General features: G+C 36.3%; 9 protein-coding genes and 1 non-coding gene across 10 annotated transcripts; 6 read left to right on the top strand and 4 right to left on the bottom strand.

Annotated features, from left to right (window-relative positions):
* Window positions 1-2,882: 2,882 nt before the first annotated feature.
* GIS4 (Gis4p) lies at window positions 2,883-5,213 on the top strand (the record flags this gene model as incomplete). Its single annotated transcript, XM_448538.1, has 1 exon — window positions 2,883-5,213. One exon carries the CDS (start codon window positions 2,883-2,885, stop codon window positions 5,211-5,213), a length of 2,331 nt encoding a protein of 776 aa, XP_448538.1.
* Window positions 5,214-7,050: 1,837 nt separating this feature from the next.
* tW(CCA)5 lies at window positions 7,051-7,158 on the bottom strand. Its single transcript has 2 exons — window positions 7,123-7,158; window positions 7,051-7,086 (listed from the first exon to the last, which is right to left on the bottom strand). It is a non-coding gene; the product is annotated as a tRNA-Trp (tRNA).
* A 2,126-nt stretch (window positions 7,159-9,284) lies between these two features.
* On the top strand, window positions 9,285-10,004 carry GVI51_K07073 (uncharacterized protein; the record flags this gene model as incomplete). Its single annotated transcript, XM_448537.1, has 1 exon — window positions 9,285-10,004. The coding sequence occupies one exon, from the start codon at window positions 9,285-9,287 to the stop codon at window positions 10,002-10,004; it is 720 nt and encodes a 239-aa protein (XP_448537.1).
* Window positions 10,005-11,286: 1,282 nt separating this feature from the next.
* GVI51_K07051 (uncharacterized protein) lies at window positions 11,287-11,610 on the bottom strand (the record flags this gene model as incomplete). Its single annotated transcript, XM_448536.1, has 1 exon — window positions 11,287-11,610. One exon carries the CDS (start codon window positions 11,608-11,610, stop codon window positions 11,287-11,289), a length of 324 nt encoding a protein of 107 aa, XP_448536.1.
* A 750-nt stretch (window positions 11,611-12,360) lies between these two features.
* On the top strand, window positions 12,361-13,323 carry GVI51_K07029 (5'-AMP-activated protein kinase subunit gamma; the record flags this gene model as incomplete). The annotated part of the gene is made up of 1 exon (XM_448535.1): window positions 12,361-13,323. The coding sequence occupies one exon, from the start codon at window positions 12,361-12,363 to the stop codon at window positions 13,321-13,323; it is 963 nt and encodes a 320-aa protein (XP_448535.1).
* A 261-nt stretch (window positions 13,324-13,584) lies between these two features.
* On the bottom strand, window positions 13,585-14,484 carry SWC5 (Swc5p; the record flags this gene model as incomplete). Its single annotated transcript, XM_448534.1, has 1 exon — window positions 13,585-14,484. The coding sequence occupies one exon, from the start codon at window positions 14,482-14,484 to the stop codon at window positions 13,585-13,587; it is 900 nt and encodes a 299-aa protein (XP_448534.1).
* A 709-nt stretch (window positions 14,485-15,193) lies between these two features.
* Window positions 15,194-16,576, top strand: PBP2 (telomere maintenance protein PBP2; the record flags this gene model as incomplete). Its single annotated transcript, XM_448533.1, has 1 exon — window positions 15,194-16,576. One exon carries the CDS (start codon window positions 15,194-15,196, stop codon window positions 16,574-16,576), a length of 1,383 nt encoding a protein of 460 aa, XP_448533.1.
* A 454-nt stretch (window positions 16,577-17,030) lies between these two features.
* On the top strand, window positions 17,031-17,312 carry DAD3 (Dad3p; the record flags this gene model as incomplete). Its single annotated transcript, XM_002999534.1, has 1 exon — window positions 17,031-17,312. One exon carries the CDS (start codon window positions 17,031-17,033, stop codon window positions 17,310-17,312), a length of 282 nt encoding a protein of 93 aa, XP_002999580.1.
* A 222-nt stretch (window positions 17,313-17,534) lies between these two features.
* Window positions 17,535-18,650, bottom strand: ARC40 (Arc40p; the record flags this gene model as incomplete). The annotated part of the gene is made up of 1 exon (XM_448532.1): window positions 17,535-18,650. The coding sequence occupies one exon, from the start codon at window positions 18,648-18,650 to the stop codon at window positions 17,535-17,537; it is 1,116 nt and encodes a 371-aa protein (XP_448532.1).
* Window positions 18,651-19,491: 841 nt separating this feature from the next.
* VHC1 (Vhc1p) lies at window positions 19,492-22,854 on the top strand (the record flags this gene model as incomplete). The annotated part of the gene is made up of 1 exon (XM_448531.1): window positions 19,492-22,854. One exon carries the CDS (start codon window positions 19,492-19,494, stop codon window positions 22,852-22,854), a length of 3,363 nt encoding a protein of 1,120 aa, XP_448531.1.
* Between the last annotated feature and the right edge of the window lie 80 nt (window positions 22,855-22,934).

The raw sequence follows: 22,934 nt of genomic DNA, 5'->3' as shown, positions 1-22,934 counted from the left end.
ATATTTTCTTTTGACATTTTTTTTTGTTTCATATCTTCCAACCTGATATAACGAACATTCAGACTCAAAATATCTCTGATGGTAAACAATGAAGTTCAAGAACACAAAGCTAACTCAATCTAAGAGTAGCATAGTTCCAAATCATTTCCCCTCACTACATCCATCAATTGTAAATTACTTTTTTCTTCTACAAGATAAGATATAAACTGATAGCTAATAATACAACTATATTAATGTGTATTCGAAGATAGCATCTTACTTCACTATTTATACTACCATTGGCAAAAGGAAGATTAAGCATTTTCGATGAGCTCGCTCACAAACAATGCAATACCTTTGCTAGCTCATCGCTCATTGCTCATCGCTGAATACCTGTCGCACAAACTTTCTTGAACTGAAGAAGAGAAGAAATTATCAACGAAGAAAAATTTTTCACTCCACATTTACGGATGATCATATGATACACCGTGAGGTTGTATAATAAGCATCTCATTTTTTTCTTTCTTTCCAAACACACAAGTGACGATGTATCAATCTATGTAATGCAAGCAAATACAGCAGAGAACAGGTAGAACCTGACTACTAGTTATATTTGAAACCTTTTTAGGGTTTACAATCCAAGAAAACCCTATCTCCACAATATCTAAATCGAGTAAACTAACTAAAAAAAAGACCCTTTGAGTACGGTATATCCGTGTGCGACATTGGATGGAGAGGAAAAAACACACCGCATAGACACATAGATATCTTTAGGGCTTCTTTTTATCGCTTGATCCACCACCCCTTTTTCTAATATTGAACTTGAGAACCCAACTACAGTAATTCCAAAATCCACTTTGCAGTGCCCTTTTTTAGCCCCATGGGATGAAGAAGCCCTTTTTTTACACAGAAAGACGGGCAGAGGAATATTTTATTTTGAGGGATTTTCGTTGTTACCAAAGACACACACACGCAATCAACATTTACCAATCGCAACCTTGGAAGGAACAAGACCAGCTTCTACGGCAAAACTCTAATTCGGTTTTGGATACTAAAAAGAGCCTTCCTTGCCCTCCCCCAACTGGCATACGTCATTATACCTTTGCCACTCTACTAGATGTTCTGAGGAACTGCAACGATGTGCTACCACTTTCTTCACAAGGATGGTTCAGGCCATAGTGCAAAATCCGCAGTAGTAATATCATTTGCCATTAGATGGGAGTGAAAGAAGAAAAGGGGGATTAGCAATTAATTCTAAGAAGTGGAATTCTAATTCGTCTCAGAAATGGAGGCAGTAAGTTTTCTTAATGCTGGATCTGGCTTACTTGCTTGTCAACCCATTCATTTAGAAGAACCGAAAAAAAATGATTTCTCCTTGAGTTATTCTCTAGGCTACACGCATTTGTTCCGTGGATGCTATTTCATGGGTTGAAAGTTGATTCATTAGGTCTACGTTAGTTACACTGAAAATATTTTCTTTTGTGTTGACTTCTCTCCCTTCAGACCCCCCTCCCCGCGCAATATTAATTCATTCTACGTCACCTGGTTCTTTATATCTCTGGTCTCTGTTTATAAAGACACTTTTCTTCTTTGATAAAGATAGTGCGCTACACTCATTGCGCGGGAACTGTGTGGGAATTCAATTTACGTCTTTTTCCTTTTTCCTCCGCATTTCTTCTTCAAGATTTGGTTTTCTGTTCTCTACAGCACAACTGTGATAAAATAAGGCACACACTCTCTCAGAGAACTGTCCGTGCTGTCTGTCCATAATCTTTTACAAAAAGAAAGAAATCACAAACAATGATGAAGAACGCTTAGAACAAGATATCGACTTCCGAAACGAACGACGCAGTAATGCATTTTTTTTTTGGTTCTATATCAATAATCTGAGAAAGCACCGTAGCTTTACTTTTTCCTATAGCGAAGAGTAAGCGAAGTGTGCCCCAATCCTGAGCAAGATAGAATATCCAATGACAGAAGCAAGGACTGCTTGCTTTCTCTGTGCCCGTACTCCTTCGACCGCTCGAATATATACTGAAACACAAAGTTGCAAATGAAGTGCTACACCTCTTTTCTCTCAATATCTAGATGTCCGCAGTATAAACCCTGGACAAAATGTACAAGAAAAACAGAGATACCAAGATATGACAAATAAAAAACGGGGTTTTCACTCATTTTCTCAGTAAGCTTCGATTATATTCTTCTTCTTAGTTAGTTTGCCATACATCGCCTGTATTTTTAATTTCCAAGACCTGGTTGAAAATGGTCTTATCAGTCTGCTTGAGAGAAACCCTCACACAATTTTTCAGACCTAGGTCCAACAATATACAGCTGTCTACTGCCATCTATACTAGTGCCTCTCTCTTTCTATATCTTTGGAAGTTGTCCCTGTCTAATACGAGCAATTTATTCTTTCAACGCACTACGCATCGCCAAAACAGAAAACTAATCAAATCAAGGAACTAATTTCGATATTAGCTAACACATCTTTCTTGTTCTATATTTTTACAACTACACATTCCCATTCAACACAGCCCTTTCTCATACATGTACTTTACACTACGTTCTCAAGGATAATTTTATTGTTCATTAATTCTACATTTATTATACACTGAAAGAGATATATATCATTTGCTCTCTCTCTCTCTCTCTATTTACCTAGACCCCATCATCGAGTGCTCATACCGCTGAATATAGCACATTCTACTCATCTGCGACAAACACATTGGTTAAAAATTTGACGTTAGGACCAAGAAAAACAATCTTTCTACTCGAGTTGCTTTGCTGTCGATAACAATCGCTAGTTAGCACTTCTCAATAAAAGCAACCCACATAACATTCCATTGTCATACCCCATTTCTAGCAAACCATCACATACTTCCGAAGTTTATACTCTCCAAACAATGTCAAAGTCTGTGCGGGTGGGTGACTACTATGGCAATGACGAAAACGGTGTCTGGTCATGGTACTTGTCCAACCTTAGATCTGGTGACTTCGAGGAGATTATCGAGAACAAATTGAAATACACATTGTTGAAAAGATTCCTCAATAGTAACTTACTTGGGAATTTCAGCCCCGAAAGCCCGACAAGGTTCATTAACAAGAAACTCATATTCGTATCTATACCCGAGGATGTCCATCAGGATATCTCTATACTGGAACTATTCCTCAGAGATTATTTTCATTTAAAAGTTTTAGACAACAATCAAATACATAAACTCACTCAGGACAAAGTATACCATCACGAAAACCATTATTTCCTCATGGACGAATTGAACAACTTTGAGGACCCTACATTCTTGGAATTTGGGAAGTCCAATTGGAAAATGGAAGGCACAGCAGGTACTGTATATGACCCCCAAAACAAGGAAAACACAACAGATGCATTAGTCACTGAAGCAACTGCAAAAATAGATCATAAAATTAGTAGCAGTAATACAGATGACTCGAGGTTCGATACTTTGGTTAACGATACAAAAGATGACAGCTCATCCCATGAATATAATGCTATGAACTTGAATGAACAAGACTCCATCACCTCATCTAACAATAACGACTCACTACTAAGCAGCTTATCAACTGGCGGCGAAGATTCACTGAACCAAGAGCTACGACGTCAGAGCGATCATGACGAGTCTAGCTCTATTATAGATCAGACTAACGACAATAGAAAGAGTTATTCCAACGCAGACACTATACGAAGCAAAATGATACCGTCAGAAGGAAATATTTCAATTGATTTCGATCAAGGTACAGATAGAGAAAGCACAAATGTCGATAATAGCAATAAACGGACTGGACTCGATGATGATGGAGCAAGTTCAATTGTCCTGAATTTTTCACATAATAGAAATGCACATAAAAGGAAAACTAAAATAGATTCATTGTTAGGCGAACGATACCCAAGTGATTTCTATACACCTCCTCAGTCGGAACTAGTATCCATCAATAGTTGCGGCTCAGCTGAGGATTACACAGGACAGTCATTGAGATTAATGGTAACAAAAAATGGTACAGATTCAAAAGATGAACAACCAGGAGATAATCCTAATAGAAGTAAGACCAGCGTTAATGGCCATATTGCGTCTCCACTTTCTGATATACAGAACGTTTCGATTAACGAGGCAAATATGGGCGGACAAAACGATCAAGCATCCTTTTCTGATAATGAATCTGAATCAATGTATTCAAGTGATTTGGAATCTGAAGATGGAGAAATGGACCACTACAATGCTTCAGGATCTGATATTACACTCTTATCAATACTTCCATCAATATCAATATTCGACACACTTGGATACTTTAGATTAGTTTTACAGTCAATATTAATACAGGATCCACAGACTAAAGAAGTTTTTACAGCAGTAAGGCAATCTAACAACAAACCAACCATTGCTGATATTACAGATGACTGGCTATTATATGATGCCGAATTTTCTATGCATAATTTACAGATATTAACACTGCAAGATATCATGACCATAAAGAAAGACTATCCTAAAATTCTCTTCTATACTATGGTGGTCATTAACGACCGCTCAGAAATTGCATGTGAATTTCCATATAACGGAGCTCAATTCACCAAGGCTCCTTCCCCAATAACGAACAAATCGCATGAGGTAGAGAAAGAAGAGCTGGACCAACCTACGGAGGTCCAAGCATATTTTCCAGGTAATGGTCAAGCCATAAAAGATAGTATAAAACCAAACAATAGGGATTCACTGACGTTTGACCTGTGCCAGGCAGAAAGGACGAAGTCTAATATGACTACTACACACAGATCAATTAGGACTGTCAATAGCATTGGAGATTGGTCAATCAGTCGAGATACCACTGGAATAGCGACACGTGCCGCAACCAACACCAGCGGACAATATGACGATCATTATCAGGCGTTAAAATTTGATGAGAGTTCCAAAGAAAGATTAATACAAGGAAGGAAAGATGGTAGTGGTGGTAAGTATTCCAAACACCAAATTTCAAGAGTTAATACAAATGGATCATCAATGCCATTAGATTCGGTAGAAAGGACAAAAAGTTTACCTCTACCGACTCTGCTGAAAACTGCCAGCGGGATTGAGACATCTCATATTGAAACACCTAGTAAATGGGGCTTCAGATCAATCAAGAGGCACAAGAATAAACACAAATCGAAAGGCTCGCTCACAAACGGTGATAAAAATCGTCATCGTCGCACTAAAAAGAATGAGAACTCTGCATGTGTTTTAATGTAGCCTATTTGTATTATATAATTCATATCTAAAAATTAGTGGGCAATCACTATTTATTGGCATATATCTTCAATGATTTGTAGAGCTGGAATTAAATTTCCTAACCATTTCTGGACATGATCTCAAACAATAGTGTGATTTAGAATGATACTATAAGTTCTGGTCACCTGTCGTAAACATCTCTTGGAAGCAGAAAGCCCCCCCCAACGAATCTTGTCCATACACCAGTTCACCACACCATAAGTATCACAACAGCCTGTCTGTGATAATATATGTCAATGGTTTTTGTGGTACCCTTTAATATTAATATTATGTGGTGTACTAATGTAAATTGCCCATCACATATGCGGTGTCTGGATGTTACAAAAGGGGCGTTTAAGACTTGTGGGGTTGAAATGTCCCCATCCCCACACAAAAATTGTCAAGGTTCCGGTTGATTTCAAAAAGTATATAAAGGGATTTGAAATTTCTAAAAGTATGTGGGTTTGACTTCCAGTATATATGTTAACCTTACTAGCACGACAAAAATAATTGGCAAAAGAGATGGGAGGTTTGCTAGATTTCATACTAGTTTAGATTGTATCAATTAATTTTCTTTATGTTACGTTATTAATGTGGAACCTATTTGGGTTAATAAATATTACAAACAACAGATTATCGGATGGTAGATAGTACTAACTCATAAATAAAATGGGGCTTTGTTTTTGGGTGTTATGTGTTGCTGAGTAATTATGTCTGAAGGGTAGTAAAATGTTTGCTTGAAATGTGAAAAATAATTACTTTGTCTTTGTATTTGGTATATGATAGCCAGTCTGAATATTGCATCTTATTACTATTTGATCTGTTTGGAAATTTCCCTTATTATAATAGAATCTTGTGGATTTCGTTTTTATTCTGCCCTTGGTTTTTTTTTTAAATCTTTTCCCTTATTCTCCGATTAGTATGAACCCCAAGTATGTGGTAGTGGTAATTTATTCTAAGAGGTGGCAATTTTGTTTCTTATATTTTGTTCCTTGTGGTCCTCTCTAAAATTTTCGATTCCTCTAAATGTAAATTTTGTTTCTACGTTTTAATTTATCTTTGTGAGTTTCAACCTGGAAGACAATATTTACTGCATGACAACCTAACTCCAACCCGTTCTAATTATTCTGCGATTTTTATTTATTCACTGTTCTTTTTTTCAGTTTTCTGATGAATCTGTTTGTTATTTTCCAATTCCCTAATAGAATTTAAACACTATATGGTTGATAGAAGTTTATACAGTTTTGTTTTTGATAGATTCAAATTATTGAAATAGTCGCCATTGATTCATGTTTTGTATAAAATAGCAATTTCTCCCATTCTTTTGCGTTTCCAGTTGGTTTGTGGTTTTTAATGATGATTTATGAAATGTGTTTTAGTTTATGATGGAACTAGAAAGATTAGTTAATGATTGATGATTGATGATTGATTATAATAATATTACGGTGGTGATTTTCGTTAGAAACAATTATTGTGGTTATAAGACTTTAATGAATATGTATTACACATTTTGGATAATTTTTGGAACTACCCTTTTTTTTTTTTTTGATCGTAGTGAAATGAGGTCTTTTTTTTTTTGGGTCCTTTTTATTTTTATTTTTACTATTTGATAGTTTTTTTTTTGTTTTATTACAACACTATACATTCTATACAAGTATGAAAAATATAATGTATATTCAGTTCCAGACTATTGTTTTGGAACCTGGTGTTTTGGTTTAGCTTTCGGTATTTATTTCATTTTTCAGAAATCAAATTTGTGTTAACCGGTATAAATTTCCAACATTTACGGGTCATTCAAGGACCCAAAAAAAAATATAAATGAAACGGACAGGAATTGAACCTGCAACCCTTCGATTGCAATCTTGTATTCCGAGGAAATCCCAGATTTTAACTGGAGTCGAAAGCTCTACCATTGAGCCACCGCTTCATCTATTTCTTAGAAAGCTTTCATAATAATTAACTACATATTTCTTAAAAGCTTATCACGTGACTTATGGTATTATCATAAATCCCATAATTAAACTGATTAGCGCCTCTGATCTAAGACAAAATATCGATAGTAGTTATACTTTTATTCCAAGTTATTTTGGGGTGTAGAAATTAAAGAATTCTTTATAAAAGTAGATTAATAGTATATGAACATCTTCTAGCGATAAATAATGCGTTAACGACAATATGACGCCATTGATAGCCACCGGTATAGTGCTTACTATCAAATAAATAAGAAAAGTGTCATCTCAGTTGATTCATAAGAATATTTTTTATGTTTGAGAAATCTAATTTTGTTATTATCAAAAATGAAAGAGTTCTTTTGTTATCTCCTTTGGTCCTTCACTGCTGTAAGATATTTTTAGCTATTTTAATTCATTTTTGACTATTAACCTGGTCAAAAAAAAAAGAAAGTGATATTCGAAAGACATATCCTATAAGATAGTTTTCGTTCCGCAAATATCTATCTAGCAACTAAATCGCTATCAAATAACTATCTACATTAAACCAAACTCCAACAACAATGGAGATAAACAGATTTACAGCATGTGCTGTCCTCTACTTCTTTACACTAAAGAAATCTAGCTAACTCCACACTGAATTAAATAAGAAATAATAGGAACCGTGCACAAAAAAAATAAAACATGTGGCTTTTCATTGTTTTCAAATATCGTAGGATTCCTGTGCATTTCAAGGTACAATATTGGGGTCATAAGCAAAGAAAAGCAAATGCTCATTTTCTTTTTAACAGATGAAGGGTTAAGAACTGAAGCCACAGTTAAAAATATTCTAAGTATATTGCAATAAAGATGTTAGTTCTTTAGAACATCGTTTCCCCGGAATTCATAGAACATCCTGCGAATGCGTTGAAAATGAAGTTCCACATCATTGCATAACTTACGTTGACATGTCAATGGAGTAGAAGAAAGACAGCACCCTTATTGTTTGATGTTCAACATAAAATATAATATAGTGGATAGTATTTCAATTCCAAATAATAGAGGCTTTGGCCTGATGTATTGGATCATTCAGTTGCGGATCCATCATTCATTGCTCAAGATCATAACAGAAACGTCATTTTCATGAAAGGGTTCTCCCCACCACACACCCCGCCACGAAGTTTACAAAGATACGTCATATCATTTTCACCATAACCTTTTTTCAAAAAGAAAAGAATAGTGCATTAGTTTGCCATTGCCTTTCTCTTGTGGGGATTGAAATGGAGGCATCCCCACAGGAGAATTTACTATAGTTGTTAACCTCTCTACTAAGCTTGAAGTATCAGTTATCCCCACACTAAAGTACACCTTGACGTATGGAAGATATTATATCCTTGAAACAGCAGGGAGAAATTCCATACATGGCAAGCACGGATATAGTATGGGGATCTTTTGAAAGGATCCGACAACGGATGAGAAAAAAAAAAACAAGACAAGATGGTATATACAGGTCTGTCTTAGATTGTAGTATACACCTTGCTAGAAAGGATCAACAAAAATACATGCTCTCTCAAAATCTTGCTTGGTTGCAATAAAAATTACGTTTGAACTATTTTTATTTCTTCGCCAGATGGGTCCCTCCCACAGCTAAATTACTCATTTGCACTTAATTTTTTTTTTACATTGTTTTTCATATATTTTCTCACTGCTGTACTTGGTGCCACAGTATTTTCTTAGCAAGAATTGAAATCTTTTATCAAAAATGACACATTTCTTCTAGTTGCGATGAGTGCATTAAATTATGACTGAACAAATCATATTTTATATATATACGTATATATAATGCTCACTGAATTATCTAAAATATGCCATGCATATATGATCTACTCTGTGATTGCTGGCAATCTTCTTACTTAACACAATTCTAAACATAAAGTGGAATATCAAAAAACACCACAATATAAATTTATAAACTTCATTTGAATAAGGAACACTGTTTCTTCCTAATTTCAGCGTATTATTTTTATCGAGATTAAAAGGGACATTGTCTCGATCAGGTGTCACTACTCTTTCTCTCTGAAATTCCCTAAATCATTCTAATAAAACCACATCCATATATGTTATCATGCTTAGTGAAACAATATCAAAAGAAAATCAGAAAATTCTCAGCTCGATAGTGTTTAAACTGTTTAAATCTATCTCTGAACCGTTGTTGGAATTTTTAAAGGATGCTATGGAGTCATTGATTCTCTTACATACTAATGAATCCCAATATCCAATATTCACGCTTAGAAGCCATGTAATATTGAAATTAATTTCCTTACATGAGAAGATCAACAAAATCACTAAGAACTTTAGCAACTGCGAAAATTATGAAAAGTTGATGAGATTGATTTCACAAACCCATAAAAATCTAATCTCGATTGTCAGCTTACTATCAGATCAATTAAGTCAATACCACATCAGAGAAGAGTTCTCTAATTCCATCTCTGTGATATTCCAACAAATCTCATCGATCTTCAAGTCATTTAATATGTTTGATGACATTGTAAACCAACTATATTATCATGCCACGGCCACCGGCGGTTCTGATGGTAGTCTGTTTTATGTCACGGACCCTTTACTAATGGACATAACACAGTTCAATCAATTCAACGACACTCTTAAAAATGAGATAATAATGGCATCATCAGGTTTTAAAGAATATCTCCTTATTGAACTAAATGTATTCCAGCTCTCAAAAGAGAAACTGCTGAACCATTCTATGGATACTGCCATAACTGGCGATCCTAAATTCAAGGATTTCCTTGCCAAACGGAGGCAAAGGCTGAACATTCCAAATTAAAACTTTTCAATAGAGTTAAATTGATAATTACTTGGATATATATACACTCACACTCTAGTCAGCATTATTGCATATACATAAAAATAAATACATCAATGCATATATTCCGCTTATTCATTCATAATGCCATATATATAATTGAATGCAAGTAAAATAGATGAATAATCAATGTAAGTTAAGTTGTCCTACTGCCATAAAATGTCCTCATTTTAAAAATGACATTAGGAGGTTAAAATTAAAGGGAAATAAGAAGACTAGAGATGCATCAAGCAATCAAGGTGTAAGCCTGTACTGCTCGCACAGTTAACTACCACCACATCACCAAAGGCGAAGGGAATAGCTAACAGGCAAAACAGGCGGCTCAGGTGTGAGGATTGCGACACTTCTAATTATACACAGGACGACATTCCCAGAAGAAAGCTCCTAAGTAGATCGGTCGGATTATCAAGAGGCCGAATTCATGGTAGCACAAAAACTTGACCAAACAAAAAAACAATGCTTTTCTGAATATCTCGTCTTATCGAGGAGACAACACCTTCTCAAACATTACCATCATTAAACAAAGACAGAGAAATAAAGCCCTCGGAAGTCTCCAAGGTATGCTACTAACTATCGACCAATCAACAAATTTAGAAGATTAAAATTCCCATAAAAAGTAAATAAGTTCAAATCACCCAGAGCATCCCCAGAACATCTATCACTACCCCCATATCTATGCAGTCCTTCTATGATTTCCCTTGAATGATGAACAGTTACACACAGACAGTCCAAATGCTGCAAAAGAACAAAATAATAAAAGTAAGACAGTAAACACGACACCTAAAGTTCATCTTGTGATAAATCGGTGCTTCATAAGCATTTGAGCGTACTAAACAAATTCCATCGTATGAATTTAACGTTGCATGGGAGTCTCACCAAAAAGATGGCTATACTTATTATATCAGACTTAACTGCCAACCATACAACAATCATAAATAGAAAACGTTTTTCGGCCCATACACAGAAGTTTCCAAAATCCCACGTAAATGAACTCTATGAGTGGCATCTAGTTCACATTTCACCCGCATATATTACTTTATCCAATCTCATCATAGACCAAGTCCGTCCTTCTCCCGTAAATCAGAAAACCATTAGAACCACAAAAAATAAGAAGCATAAATGACAAAACATACTGGAATGATACTCCTTTATGTAAGTGAAAAAAACTCACCGACTTCGATAAAATTTCAATCCCAAAACCCAAAAATGTTAATTGACCAAGATACCTAGCAAACAAACCTCTTTATAAGTAAAGAACTCCCAAAGACAATAAAATCATACCTATGCTTAAGGAAAGATGGCAACTAAAAGGAACTGTCCCGTACAGTCCTTGGACTCGACCATATCTCGTTAACCATGGACCATTCCACAAAGAAAATCTAACCTCCTTTTTTAGAGTGAACTTGGAACCGTTTCCCATATACAACCTCTTCTTATCTTCGATATATGCTCCTCCATCCCTTGATTGCTTCATGAAAAAAGCAATGAAAGGACAGTTGGTAGCAAATCGAAATTGGTAAAAATGGAAACGAGCAGGTTTCGGAAATCCCAGCCAAGAAAAACCCATATCATGTTAGAAAGAAAGAGGAAAAGTAGCTCCTCCCAAGAGTAAAAAATAACATTACCATGAATATGATTCACAGGAAATAGATGAAAAAGCGAGCTTTCTCTCTAGTCCCCATTACTAACATACCCATGATAACACATTTCTTCCCCAGAATAGAGCAGCCCTCATCCAAACGAACACAAAATAGCCACTCCTAACCATACGAGACTCCCAAAAATAAATCCTGCCCACAACCAGAAAAGTTTTCATGTGCAAAAAAATCGTGTTGTAACAAAATAGTTAAGGTAATGATCCTCATTGAGGTCATTTCAGTTGTTACACTGAAAAGAACAGATACTACACTTGATCTAAGCCAAAAGGCAAAGAGATTCTTGGTTTCTTTCAAAAGAAGAAACAAAGAGTAAGAAGGGAAATTATTTTTCTCTAATCTTGAAATCTTCGTAACCTCATCGCCTTTTATACTTTTTTTTTCCCGCAAGTTGGCTGAAAAATTTCCAAAAAATTTTTTCTTCTGAGTTTTCTATTGTAAGGGCTACACTATGCTAAGTGATGAGCTTAATAGAAAAAGAAAGAAACTATCTTCGAGAATGCGCAGTGACAAGCACTGCCAAGCAGGTCCCAGGAAGTTGATCTTTTGAGATTGAAAACATATAGTGCCTGCCATTTGTGATATATCCACAGCCATCTCCTCTTTCTTCTAATAAGGGCCTCGAGTTTCCCACTGAAAAGTAATTACAAAGGTTGCTAGCGATGCCTGGAGTACAGAACACTGAAGGAGTTATTGAAGAGCAGCGTGCGGCCTTAGAGTCCTGTCGACACTTTCTTAGAGGTAAGTCTTCCTATGATATCCTACCTGTGTCATATAGAATGATAGTGCTTGAGTCTGGTCTCCCTGTTAAGCGAGCCTTGAATGTTTTGATTCAAAATAAAGTCTTGTCTGCGCCGATTTGGGACTCGAAGCGGTCGAGGTTTGCCGGTATACTTACGCTAATGGACTTCATTGGACTTGTACAGTATTTTTTCTCCAACCCTGATCAATTTGACACCATGGATAAGTTGAGACTTAAAGACTTGAAAGAAATCGAGTACTCTATTGGTATGCATGCACCTTTGGAGAATTGCACTATCCACCCAGAGAGGTCTCTCTTCGAAGCTTGTGAGTTGATGTTGCAGTCACAGACTAGAAAGATTGCCTTGCTGGACAAGGAAGATTTTACGGAGAGAGAACTAGTGGTTGGAATGCTGACTCAATATAGAATACTTAAATTTCTAGTACTGAACTATAAGGATGTGCATTTTATGCACAGGTCCATTAATAGTTTACAACTGGGCACTAGGAAAAATATTAAATCCTGCAAAATGGAAACTCCTCTAATAGACACTATCCAGTTAATGACCACTCACGAAGTATCTTCAGTGCCTATTTTAGATGAAAACGGCGTACTACTTAACGCATATGAGGCGTCTGATATTTTAGGATTAGTTAAAGGCGGTATATACAATGATCTTTCTCTATGTGTGGGAGAAGCTTTAATGAGAAGAGGTGATGACTATGAGGGTATATACACATGTACTGGTGAAGATAAGCTGGCTACCATATTTGACATAATAAGAAAATCTAGGGTACATACATTCTACCTAGTGGACGAAAACGGACGGTTAATTGGAATCTTAACTTTGGGCGACTTACTACGCTACATCATCGAAGGCTAGTTTGACTTCTACAGTTTGTGGCTATCAACTAAGTCATCATACCTAGATCCACTTATCTGTTATCATCATTATTTATAGAATAACATACTAGTAGACATATCTAATTTTAAATATGAGAAGCGAATGTTAATCACGCGACTAACCAAGGTTCTATGTTAATATTACAACTAACCAGCATGATGGGGTAAAATAATCACTTTTCTACAGATTTTTACTTTGTGACTATTACCCCACATACTAGATTATAATTATTTGGGTAAATTATTTTGTTTCTTGAAGTCTTATCATCATCTCTTTCCTTCTCAACTCTTTATATTCATTCTCTTTGACAGAGTCCACTTTATTCAAGAAATCTTGTTTTGCAAGATAACCGTCTTTATTGTGAGCCGAAAGTTCATCATTGATACCTTCCTTGTCAACATATGTTGCCCAGTCCAACTTGGACTTTTCCAATGTTGACAACTTTGGTTTCAGAGCTCCTGATATAATCTGCTCCAAAAAAGGTGGCCTTTTTAAGGGCCTTCGCAGCTTCTTTCTATCAATACCACTCTCAGATGTATCTTCATTTGTATTATTATTTTCCTTAACATCAATTTCTTCAAGTTTTCTCTTTGTAGAACCAGCTTGGTCGGTCGATTTCCTGAATTTCAAGTTGTTCAAATATTCAACCGCCTCTGCACTAGATATTGGCACCGTCTTTTTCTCTCGTATGGTTTCTCCTGCAAACTTGTATACTCTCTCTATGGTTACCATCTCCTCGCCAGCTACATGATTATCCTTCTTAAGTTTGGAGGACTCTGATATTACAGAGTCATTTTCTTTGTTATGTAACCGAGATAATGACTCCTTCTTCAAATCTTCCCATATACTGCCAACTTTTTCTGATATAGCAGCCTCTACAATCCCTTCATACTTGTTTTTGCGTTTAAACTCTTCCTCCTGCTGACGTGCCCGCCTCGTCTTCACAAGTCCACCACTTTCACTCACTATGTGCGAGTAACTATCTTTCACACGACTATCATCCTCATCATCCTCATCATCATCCTCACCATCACTGACCTCTGCTCCCGCAACAGCTGTACCCTTGGTAGGGTCAAAGTCCTCATCCTCCTCCTCATTATACTCTTCTTCACTCAATTTTGCTATATCCGTCTCTTCCATGCTTGATTCAAATCTCAGAAGAAGCAAACTTTTCCGACTAAGACGATCTTATCAATGTAGTACTCCAACACCAAGGATTAGATGAAACAAACTGGATATAATGGCACGCTAACTATGTTGACTTCGGTGCTCATTGTACTACCTTCCATCCCATCGATGAGCCTTTAAATCAAGACTTTTGGGTCTAAATGTCCGGGTAATAAATCGTGGGGCGAGAGGTCACCAAAAGTCTGTCAAAATTCCGAAATTTCACGAAAAATAGCAATTTCACAGCAATAAAGAGCTCTCAGAATTGAACAACATAGTCTGTAATACAATGGCAATTGCAGAAGTCAAGGCAAAGATTACTGGATTCAACTGAGGTACAGCAATATTACAATCTTTTTATCAGAAATTGTTACATTACAACGTCGGGTTTTTGAATTGGGTATATTACATTATATTATTCTGTCTTTGACAAAAGGTATCGTATAGGTGCGACTCACAGAAAGAACAACAAGGGTGCTTTTTCAAGAATTGATATTGAGGAGCAACATAAACTATAAGAAGTAAATCGTGTTCGACTCAGATAATTGACAAGCTTAATAATTTGTGACTTCTGGATTATAGAAAGGCTGTTACAATTGTTGCTGTTAGGGGTAAGTATCATAAATTACAAGAGTGAGAAACAAGTCTATACTGTTCAATTATATTATCCGACAACAGTGATATGATGACTATTGATAAAGAGACAATGGGGAGCTCCAGTTCAAATGGGCTTTCACCTAATGTCTTGAAGAGGAAAAATGAAGACTGTGTGGATCTAGAGGCTGAGATTAAACGGGTTGCTCTGGATGATGAAGAGGCTGACAATGAAGGAAATTCCAAATCCGAATTAAGTTCTGATGACCGCAACAGTTCATATACAAGCACAAAATTGGACCCTAAGACCAATATACAGAGCCAGGATATCAGCTTACGTATGCTCTGCTTAGTCAAACAGGCATCTATAATAGTCGGCCCAAAGGGAGAATCAATAAATAAATTGAAAGAACAGACAAGTACAAAGATAAACGTTTCACCAAATATCAGAGGTGTACCAGAAAGGGTAATACACGTTAAGGGAAGCTGCGAGAATGTTGGTAAAGCCTTTGGTAAAATTGCTAGGATTATAATTGAAAAGGACAGTAAGAATAACGCAAATCAAAGTAGCTCGAGCTTGGATAGTGAAGCTAGTCAAAATAGCTCAGATGCAGAAGACACAACATTAATTTTAAATTTGCTAATATCGCACGCATTAATGGGAAGTGTAATCGGAAAAGGTGGCAGCCAGTTACGGGAAATAGAAGAAAGAAGTGCCGCAAAACTGTATGCATCCCCAAATCAATTAATGATGTCCAATGATAGGATATTATCCATCACTGGTGTACCAGATGCCATACATATCGCTACATATTACGTTGCCCAATCACTTTTGAATTGCAGAGAAGAGTTGAAACAGAGAAAATCCATATTCTATCAGCCTTCACAAATGGGATCGGCTCTACCGAACTCATATGGTGCACAAATGTATAACAAATTTCCTCATCAAATGCATCACCAATACCATCCAATGGATAAATATAATACTCCAAGAAACAAAAAGTCACATAGACTACCAAGACCGCAATCCATGCTGGCTAACAACGTACCACCATCTATTAATGGCCATGCATTTCACGATGAATACATGAATAGGCCCGAATCAGGCCAAATTCACTATACATCAGCGAATGTGGCTAGTGCTCCATCATTTACACCTACTAGAAATATACCAAATGTCAGGATTGTTGACAATCCGGAAAACAACATGGCCTACAGCAACCCGATTGCTCCAGTAAAGCAAGATATTTACATAGATGAGAATTTTGTTGGAAATATAATTGGTAAAGAAGGCAAACACATTAATTCAGTCAAAGAAAGTACAGGGTGTGCAATTTTTATTGACAACCGCATTGAAGGAGTCTCTGAAAGAAAATTGACGATTAAAGGGACTTATATGGCTTTGCAAGCCGCCATTATGCTAATCAGTAATAAAATTGAAATAGACAGAGCTAATTTTGAAAAGAGTTAATGTCAACTCAATCAAATGGATTAATTCAACCTACGTTTATCACGCAATGAAAGACAAAGAAAGTACACATACCTGATCTCTTTGTATTAGTGATGACAATTATTTTTAGTGCCTTACATAGACCACATTTTAGTAATGTTGCGAGCGCTCTGTTGATAGAGCAAATTCATATAAATAGTTAAGTAGCAGTTCTCATGTTGTAACAATATTATACAGTTTTTAAATATGCTTTAAATATTAGTTTTGTTTGAGCAATTAATTCTTTTTATTATGATAGTGTTATACTTTCTTAATATCACCTAGACACGAAAAATAATCACAACTCAATATTTACATTTAAAAGATCAAAGTAGCATTTTTTAGTGTTTCCACCATTTTATTTCATTTGTGTTTCAACATTAAAACCAATAGGCCATTTACATAACGCTAACACTAAGGAAAACTAAGATTAGATATGGATAATACATTGACGCCCTTACAGCAAAAAGTGCTTGCGAGATACAAAGAACTTGTGAGCTGTCTGCGAGATTTGGATAGTTCCATCAAAGATCTCAATCAGCAACAATTAGATACAAAAGGCAATAAAGATTCGAGTAATTCATCACCTGATGAGATATTAAAGGAAATGAGAGAAATTGAAGTAAAAATTGGCCTTGTTGGCACACTATTAAAGGGGAGTGTGTATTCACTAATTTTACAGAAGCAGCAAACTCAGAAATTCAATTCTGAGTCATGAATTTGCATTCATTAAAAAACAGTTCTTCAATGTTGTTATTGAGGTTTAAGGATGACTACTTCTCATCTACCGTAGGAATTAGAAACTCAATTTTGTATTATTATTAGCACTACATATACTATTATGGTAGTGGTTTCAGTATTGTATATTCGGAATGCATTATTACTATTATTATATTTTATTAGCCATCACTAAATCAATAATACTTAATACTTGTAAAGATTAGATTCTGTAAATAACAATTTTACCGTCTAGACCACAAGAACTGACCTCTGTGACTTGGCCGTTAGACTCAGCAAATGGTGCTAATTCGGTAATAGTGTTTTCGTGAGCCGATTCTTGGACTTCTACACTAACTTTACCCTTCAAATCCAATTCCTTAAATTTCTTCAAGGCCGACATACCAAATGTTGGATTTTCATCCTCGTCCTCACCACCAACTTGAGGGGTAGGAGTCTTTGCACCAATCTTGTCAATGTTCTTGGAAAACTTCCATCCCTGAGACGACTTTGAAAATAAAACAGGATGACAAGAGTAACCACCACACAAAATTTCATTGTCATTAATCCACACCAAAGCTTTGAATGGTAAACCATCTGGAGAGTCCGTAAACTCATATCCATTTTGAGAATCAACAATGTTTAATTTAGCATCGTGGGTAACAAACGCAATTTGTTCCTGGGAACTTCTCCATTTAACGTCATGAATGTACGAACCTTGATACCATTCTTTGACCAAGGAACCGAATGGGAATTTATCACCCCATGGCGATCCAGCAACCGACTCCTTTGAGTCCAACCCTTTAATGAAACCAGAGAAAACACGCATGTAACCGTCAGTACCACCAGCGGCAAGCAAAACCCCGTTCGTATGCCAAGAGAGGCAATTGATGGTAGATTTTATAGGCTTCTTGATATGCTTTGACACCCACCAGTTGTTTTCATGCTCATAGTAACAGACAGCGATTATGCGAGCACTTGAGCCCACGGCAAACTTGTAACCACTTGGAGCCCAAGAGACAGATGTAGCAGCTCTGTTGATACGTAGTAATACCAAGGTTGGCTTGTATGATCCATCACTCAATGGCTCCCACACGTAGGCGTTACGGTCTTGTGAACAAGTCACAATCCTACCATGAGGAGAGATATCAACGGCAGTGACCAGTTTGTCATGATTTGCCAAAGTAGCCACCAATTGAGGCGTTGGACCACCAACACGATAAATCAAACAGTTAGCCTCACATGAAATGGCTAGTACAGATCTATCCGCCGAGAAACAGTGGGAATAGATAGGGGCCTTGACGAGCTTGAAAACTTTTAGAACAGAATTATCAGACATTAGGAGACTCTCAACTAATGTTCGGTGAGCAATTATAATTTTACTTATTCAGCTATTATGAATCACAGTCAAACAAGTAACAAACACACCAATTGCTACATTACTCACAACATTTATGTAGCCGACTAGCGAGCTTATTATCACCATGACCACTCATCGGTTCTTAGAGATAGGGAAGGTTGCTGACAGGGGAGGGAGGATAGGATGCCGGGTAATTACTACTAACTTTTCATGAGGACGCACCAACAGTCTGTTACGTACAAACGTACAATAATACCGATAATTGGGCTGTTAACTTGGTTGAACTAGATATCTTGACAAGGATTTATTGATATGTTGGGTTCGATCAGTGTAAGTGGGGGCAGTGTATTGCTTTTTTGTGCTTTGCTGTTTGGCAATACAGTTACATTTTACAATGGCATGTACCTTTTGCAGAGTTTCACCTAAAGGATCCCATTTTACAATGCCTTTAAGTGACTCATGACAACTAGACATCACCGCTATAAAAAATTGAACTTGTTGATGAAAGTCTTGGTTTCTGAAACGATCAGTGCGTAACTCTGTTGACAGTTTGCCATACTTAGGATAAGCAGGTGTCGCGATATGTAATTGCTATGACTACTGGGACATCGCTGAATCCTAAATTTTCGGGAACTATGCCGTGACATAAAATGGAATCAACTAAACACTAATTAGCCTTTGCAATAATCTACACAAAGCAATCAAACAATTTGTGATATAGTTCAGGAAATTATTCTACATTTCTTACCACAACTACTAAGAGAAATTAGTGTATCATTCGTGATAATAACAAGGAAAAGTATTAGATACCATAAAGCATATGAGAGCAAGCAAATTCTATGATTTGCCGGGGGCTCATCGACCTTCACCTAGGGATAGTGTCAATGAATCAAGCTCTTTAATTGGGGAATTTCAAAGGAGAACTTCAACATCTTCATACAACTATTACTCTACACCATCTGGTAAAGCTCATAAAGTTTCGTCACGATATGATCCAGATAACCCCAACAAGGACAAATTAGGTACTTTTGATGGTGTGTTCATTCCAACAGCACTTAACGTGCTTTCAATTCTGATGTTCTTAAGATTTGGTTTTATTCTGGGACAGTTGGGAATACTGAGTACTTTAGGCCTACTTGTGCTAAGTTATAGTATCAATCTATTGACTACATTAAGTATATCGGCAATTTCTACGAATGGAACTGTTCGAGGTGGTGGGGCTTACTACATGATATCTAGAAGTTTGGGACCAGAATTTGGTGGCTCTATTGGACTGGTATTCTTTTTGGGACAAGTATTCAATAGTGGTATGAATGCAGTGGGTCTGGTAGAGCCACTATTATACAACTTTGGAGCGAACAAAAATCTATCAGATAATCTAAGCGCAGGCGTAATATGGCCTCTATTACCACAAGGTGAAGTATACTCCTTCATATATGCAACAACAATATTATTTATTTGCCTTATGGTTGCCCTAGTTGGCTCACAGACAGTGTCCAGAGCGGGCAACATTCTATTTTTCATCTTATTTGCATCAATTATTTCGATACCTATTTCATTGCTCTTTAAATTGCCATTTACTGAAGGTTTTGTGAAATATACAGGACCTTCTTGGAAAACATTTAAGAACAATCTTTTCCCTCATTTCACTAAAGGTGCAGCAGGATCTTTGCTAAAGGGAAAGGAAAATTTCAGTGATATTTTTGGTGTATTCTTTCCTGCCACAGCAGGTATATTTGCCGGTGCTGGTATGTCAAGTGAGCTTCGAAAACCTTCTAAATCAATACCTAAAGGGACTTTGTGGGGCTTATTGTTCACTATTATTTGCTATTCAGTAGTCGTTATGTCTATGGGTTGCTCTATTCCAAGAAATACACTATATAAGGAACTACAAGTTATCCAATCAGTGAGTGTTGTCCAATGGCTAATTTTTTCCGGTGAATTAGCTACCTCACTATTTTCTATTATTGTTGGTATGGTTGGTGCTGCTTATATTTTAGTGGCAATAGCAAAGGATTCGATATTTCCAGGTTTAAAAGTCTTTAATAAACACCCGCTATCAGCATTATTATTTACTTGGTTTTCAACACAACTTTGTTTATTTCTAGATGTGAACAAAATTGCAAACTTCATAACAATGACATTCTTAATGACATTTGCTGTTATGAATCTGGCATGCTTTTTACTGAGTATATCTTCGGCACCGAATTTTAGACCATCTTTCAAATATTTTAACAGGTACACTGCACTTTTCGGTACTATCTCATCTGTGATTGCGATGCTTATTGTGGATGGCCTATCAGCATCAGAATTAATCTCTGCTATGACCATTCTGTTTCTGCTAATTCATTATTTTTGCCCTCCAAAATCTTGGGGGGATGTTTCTCAGAATCTGATTTATCACCAAGTAAGGAAATATCTACTAAGACTAAAACAAGACAACATCAAATATTGGAGACCTCAAATTTTGTTATTTGTAGATGACCCTAGGAGTAGCTGGAATTTAATTTTATTTTGTAACCATTTAAAAAAAGGTGGTCTCTACATTTTAGGTCATGTTACTGTAGTGAATAACTTCCAAAAACAACTGGATAACATAAAGAAACAACAGAAGGCGTGGATGAAGATCAGGGATATAACAAAAATCAAAGCGTTTGTGCAAATAGGTACTGGTCCGTCATTGAACTGGGGTGTCAGAAACGTATTTCTTGGATCTGGATTAGGTGGAATGAAACCTAACATAACCGTTCTTGGTGCATATTACTTGAAAAATTACAAAAATAAAGGACCCGAATCTGGATCTGCAAGTTTGTCTCAGTCACGGATTTCAATGAACTCTTTGAAGGCCATTAAAAGTCAGAAAATGATAGATGCAAAAATGAATTTACCCACAGCACTTCCAACCGATGCCTATGAAAATAAGGTTAAGGTTACACCCACACAATGGGTTCAAATGATTGAAGATTTATCACTTATGCAGTCCAACATTGCCATTGCTCATGGCTTCAGAGATTTAGATATTCCTCAAAGAGATGGAATAAAACAAGCCTCAAAAAGAGTGATAGATCTATATCCAATTCAAATGTGTGGAAAGCTAGAAAGTGATGGTAATAGACCTTCGTTAGTTTCTACTAATCTTGATACGTATACTTTAATTTTACAGTTAGGGGCAATTTTGGTAACAGTTCCTGATTGGAAAGAAACACACGTTCTAAGAGTTATTTTATTTGCAGAAAATGTCAATACAGTTAAAAACGATATCGAGAACATGCAAAAATTACTTGATGTATTACGTATTCAAGCTGAAGTAATTGCTGTGACTTTGGACCAGTTTAGGGTCTATAACACAATTGTGCATGGTGAGCCATCTGCTTTTGAATACGTCAATCGCGTCCTTGAGGATGATGATTGGTGGAATGACCTGGTTGATGCCAGAAGAACATTAAATCCTAAACGCCGGTTTTCAACAGCTGATGGTGGTATAACTGGGAACAAAACCATTAAGACTGAAAAATATAAGGTTGCTGGCCTACAAAAATTAGGTGTTAATCTGAAATTAAGTTCGAGTGTTCCTAACCAGCAGATAATAAGTCCATATGAAAGTGAAATATCTGATACGGAGTCTACTACGACATCTAAACCAACATCCACAAGTACTTTGACCTTGAACGGATTATTTCGGAACCAAAATGGAATATATCATAAAAATGACAGGAGAGTCATGTCTCATAATCTTGATTCAAGTAGTGGCAAGAAAACACTTCCGGTATTTAGCACCGGGAAATTACCTAAAACAAAGGTGCTTGAAGACGGTATTGGTGACAAGCCCACATTAATCCCAGTAATTGATACCAACGATCCAAATGAACGGCAGTCTCGAAAGCAGGATCTTCCAGAACTGTCTCCTCTAAACTCTAATGAAAGCTTAGTAAAATTAATGGAAAACATAAAATTTGATGATCTTCCAAGCCGAGCTCAACACCTAATCCTAAATGATGTTATGATCAATTTATCTAAACATTCCAGTTTGCTATTTTCAACATTACCGCTACCACAACTAGGAACACACAAAGATGAAACAGCAAGTATGGAGTATATTGAAAATCTTGACATATGGCTTGATGGATTACCACCTACTATGCTAATTAACGCTCAAATGATGACCGTAACTACTGCATTATAATCCGCAATGGATTAGAAGATTTAATTGCATATTTAATTTCTTATATACATCGCAAAACCCAGCTATTATAAAGCCGTGAT

This window comes from Nakaseomyces glabratus, chromosome K (genome assembly GCF_010111755.1).
Source record: "Nakaseomyces glabratus chromosome K, complete sequence".
In the NCBI taxonomy this organism is placed as follows: Eukaryota; Fungi; Ascomycota; class Saccharomycetes; order Saccharomycetales; family Saccharomycetaceae; genus Nakaseomyces; species Nakaseomyces glabratus.
Note: the sequence above shows the minus strand (reverse complement) of the source record. Positions and strands in the feature narration are given on the sequence as shown.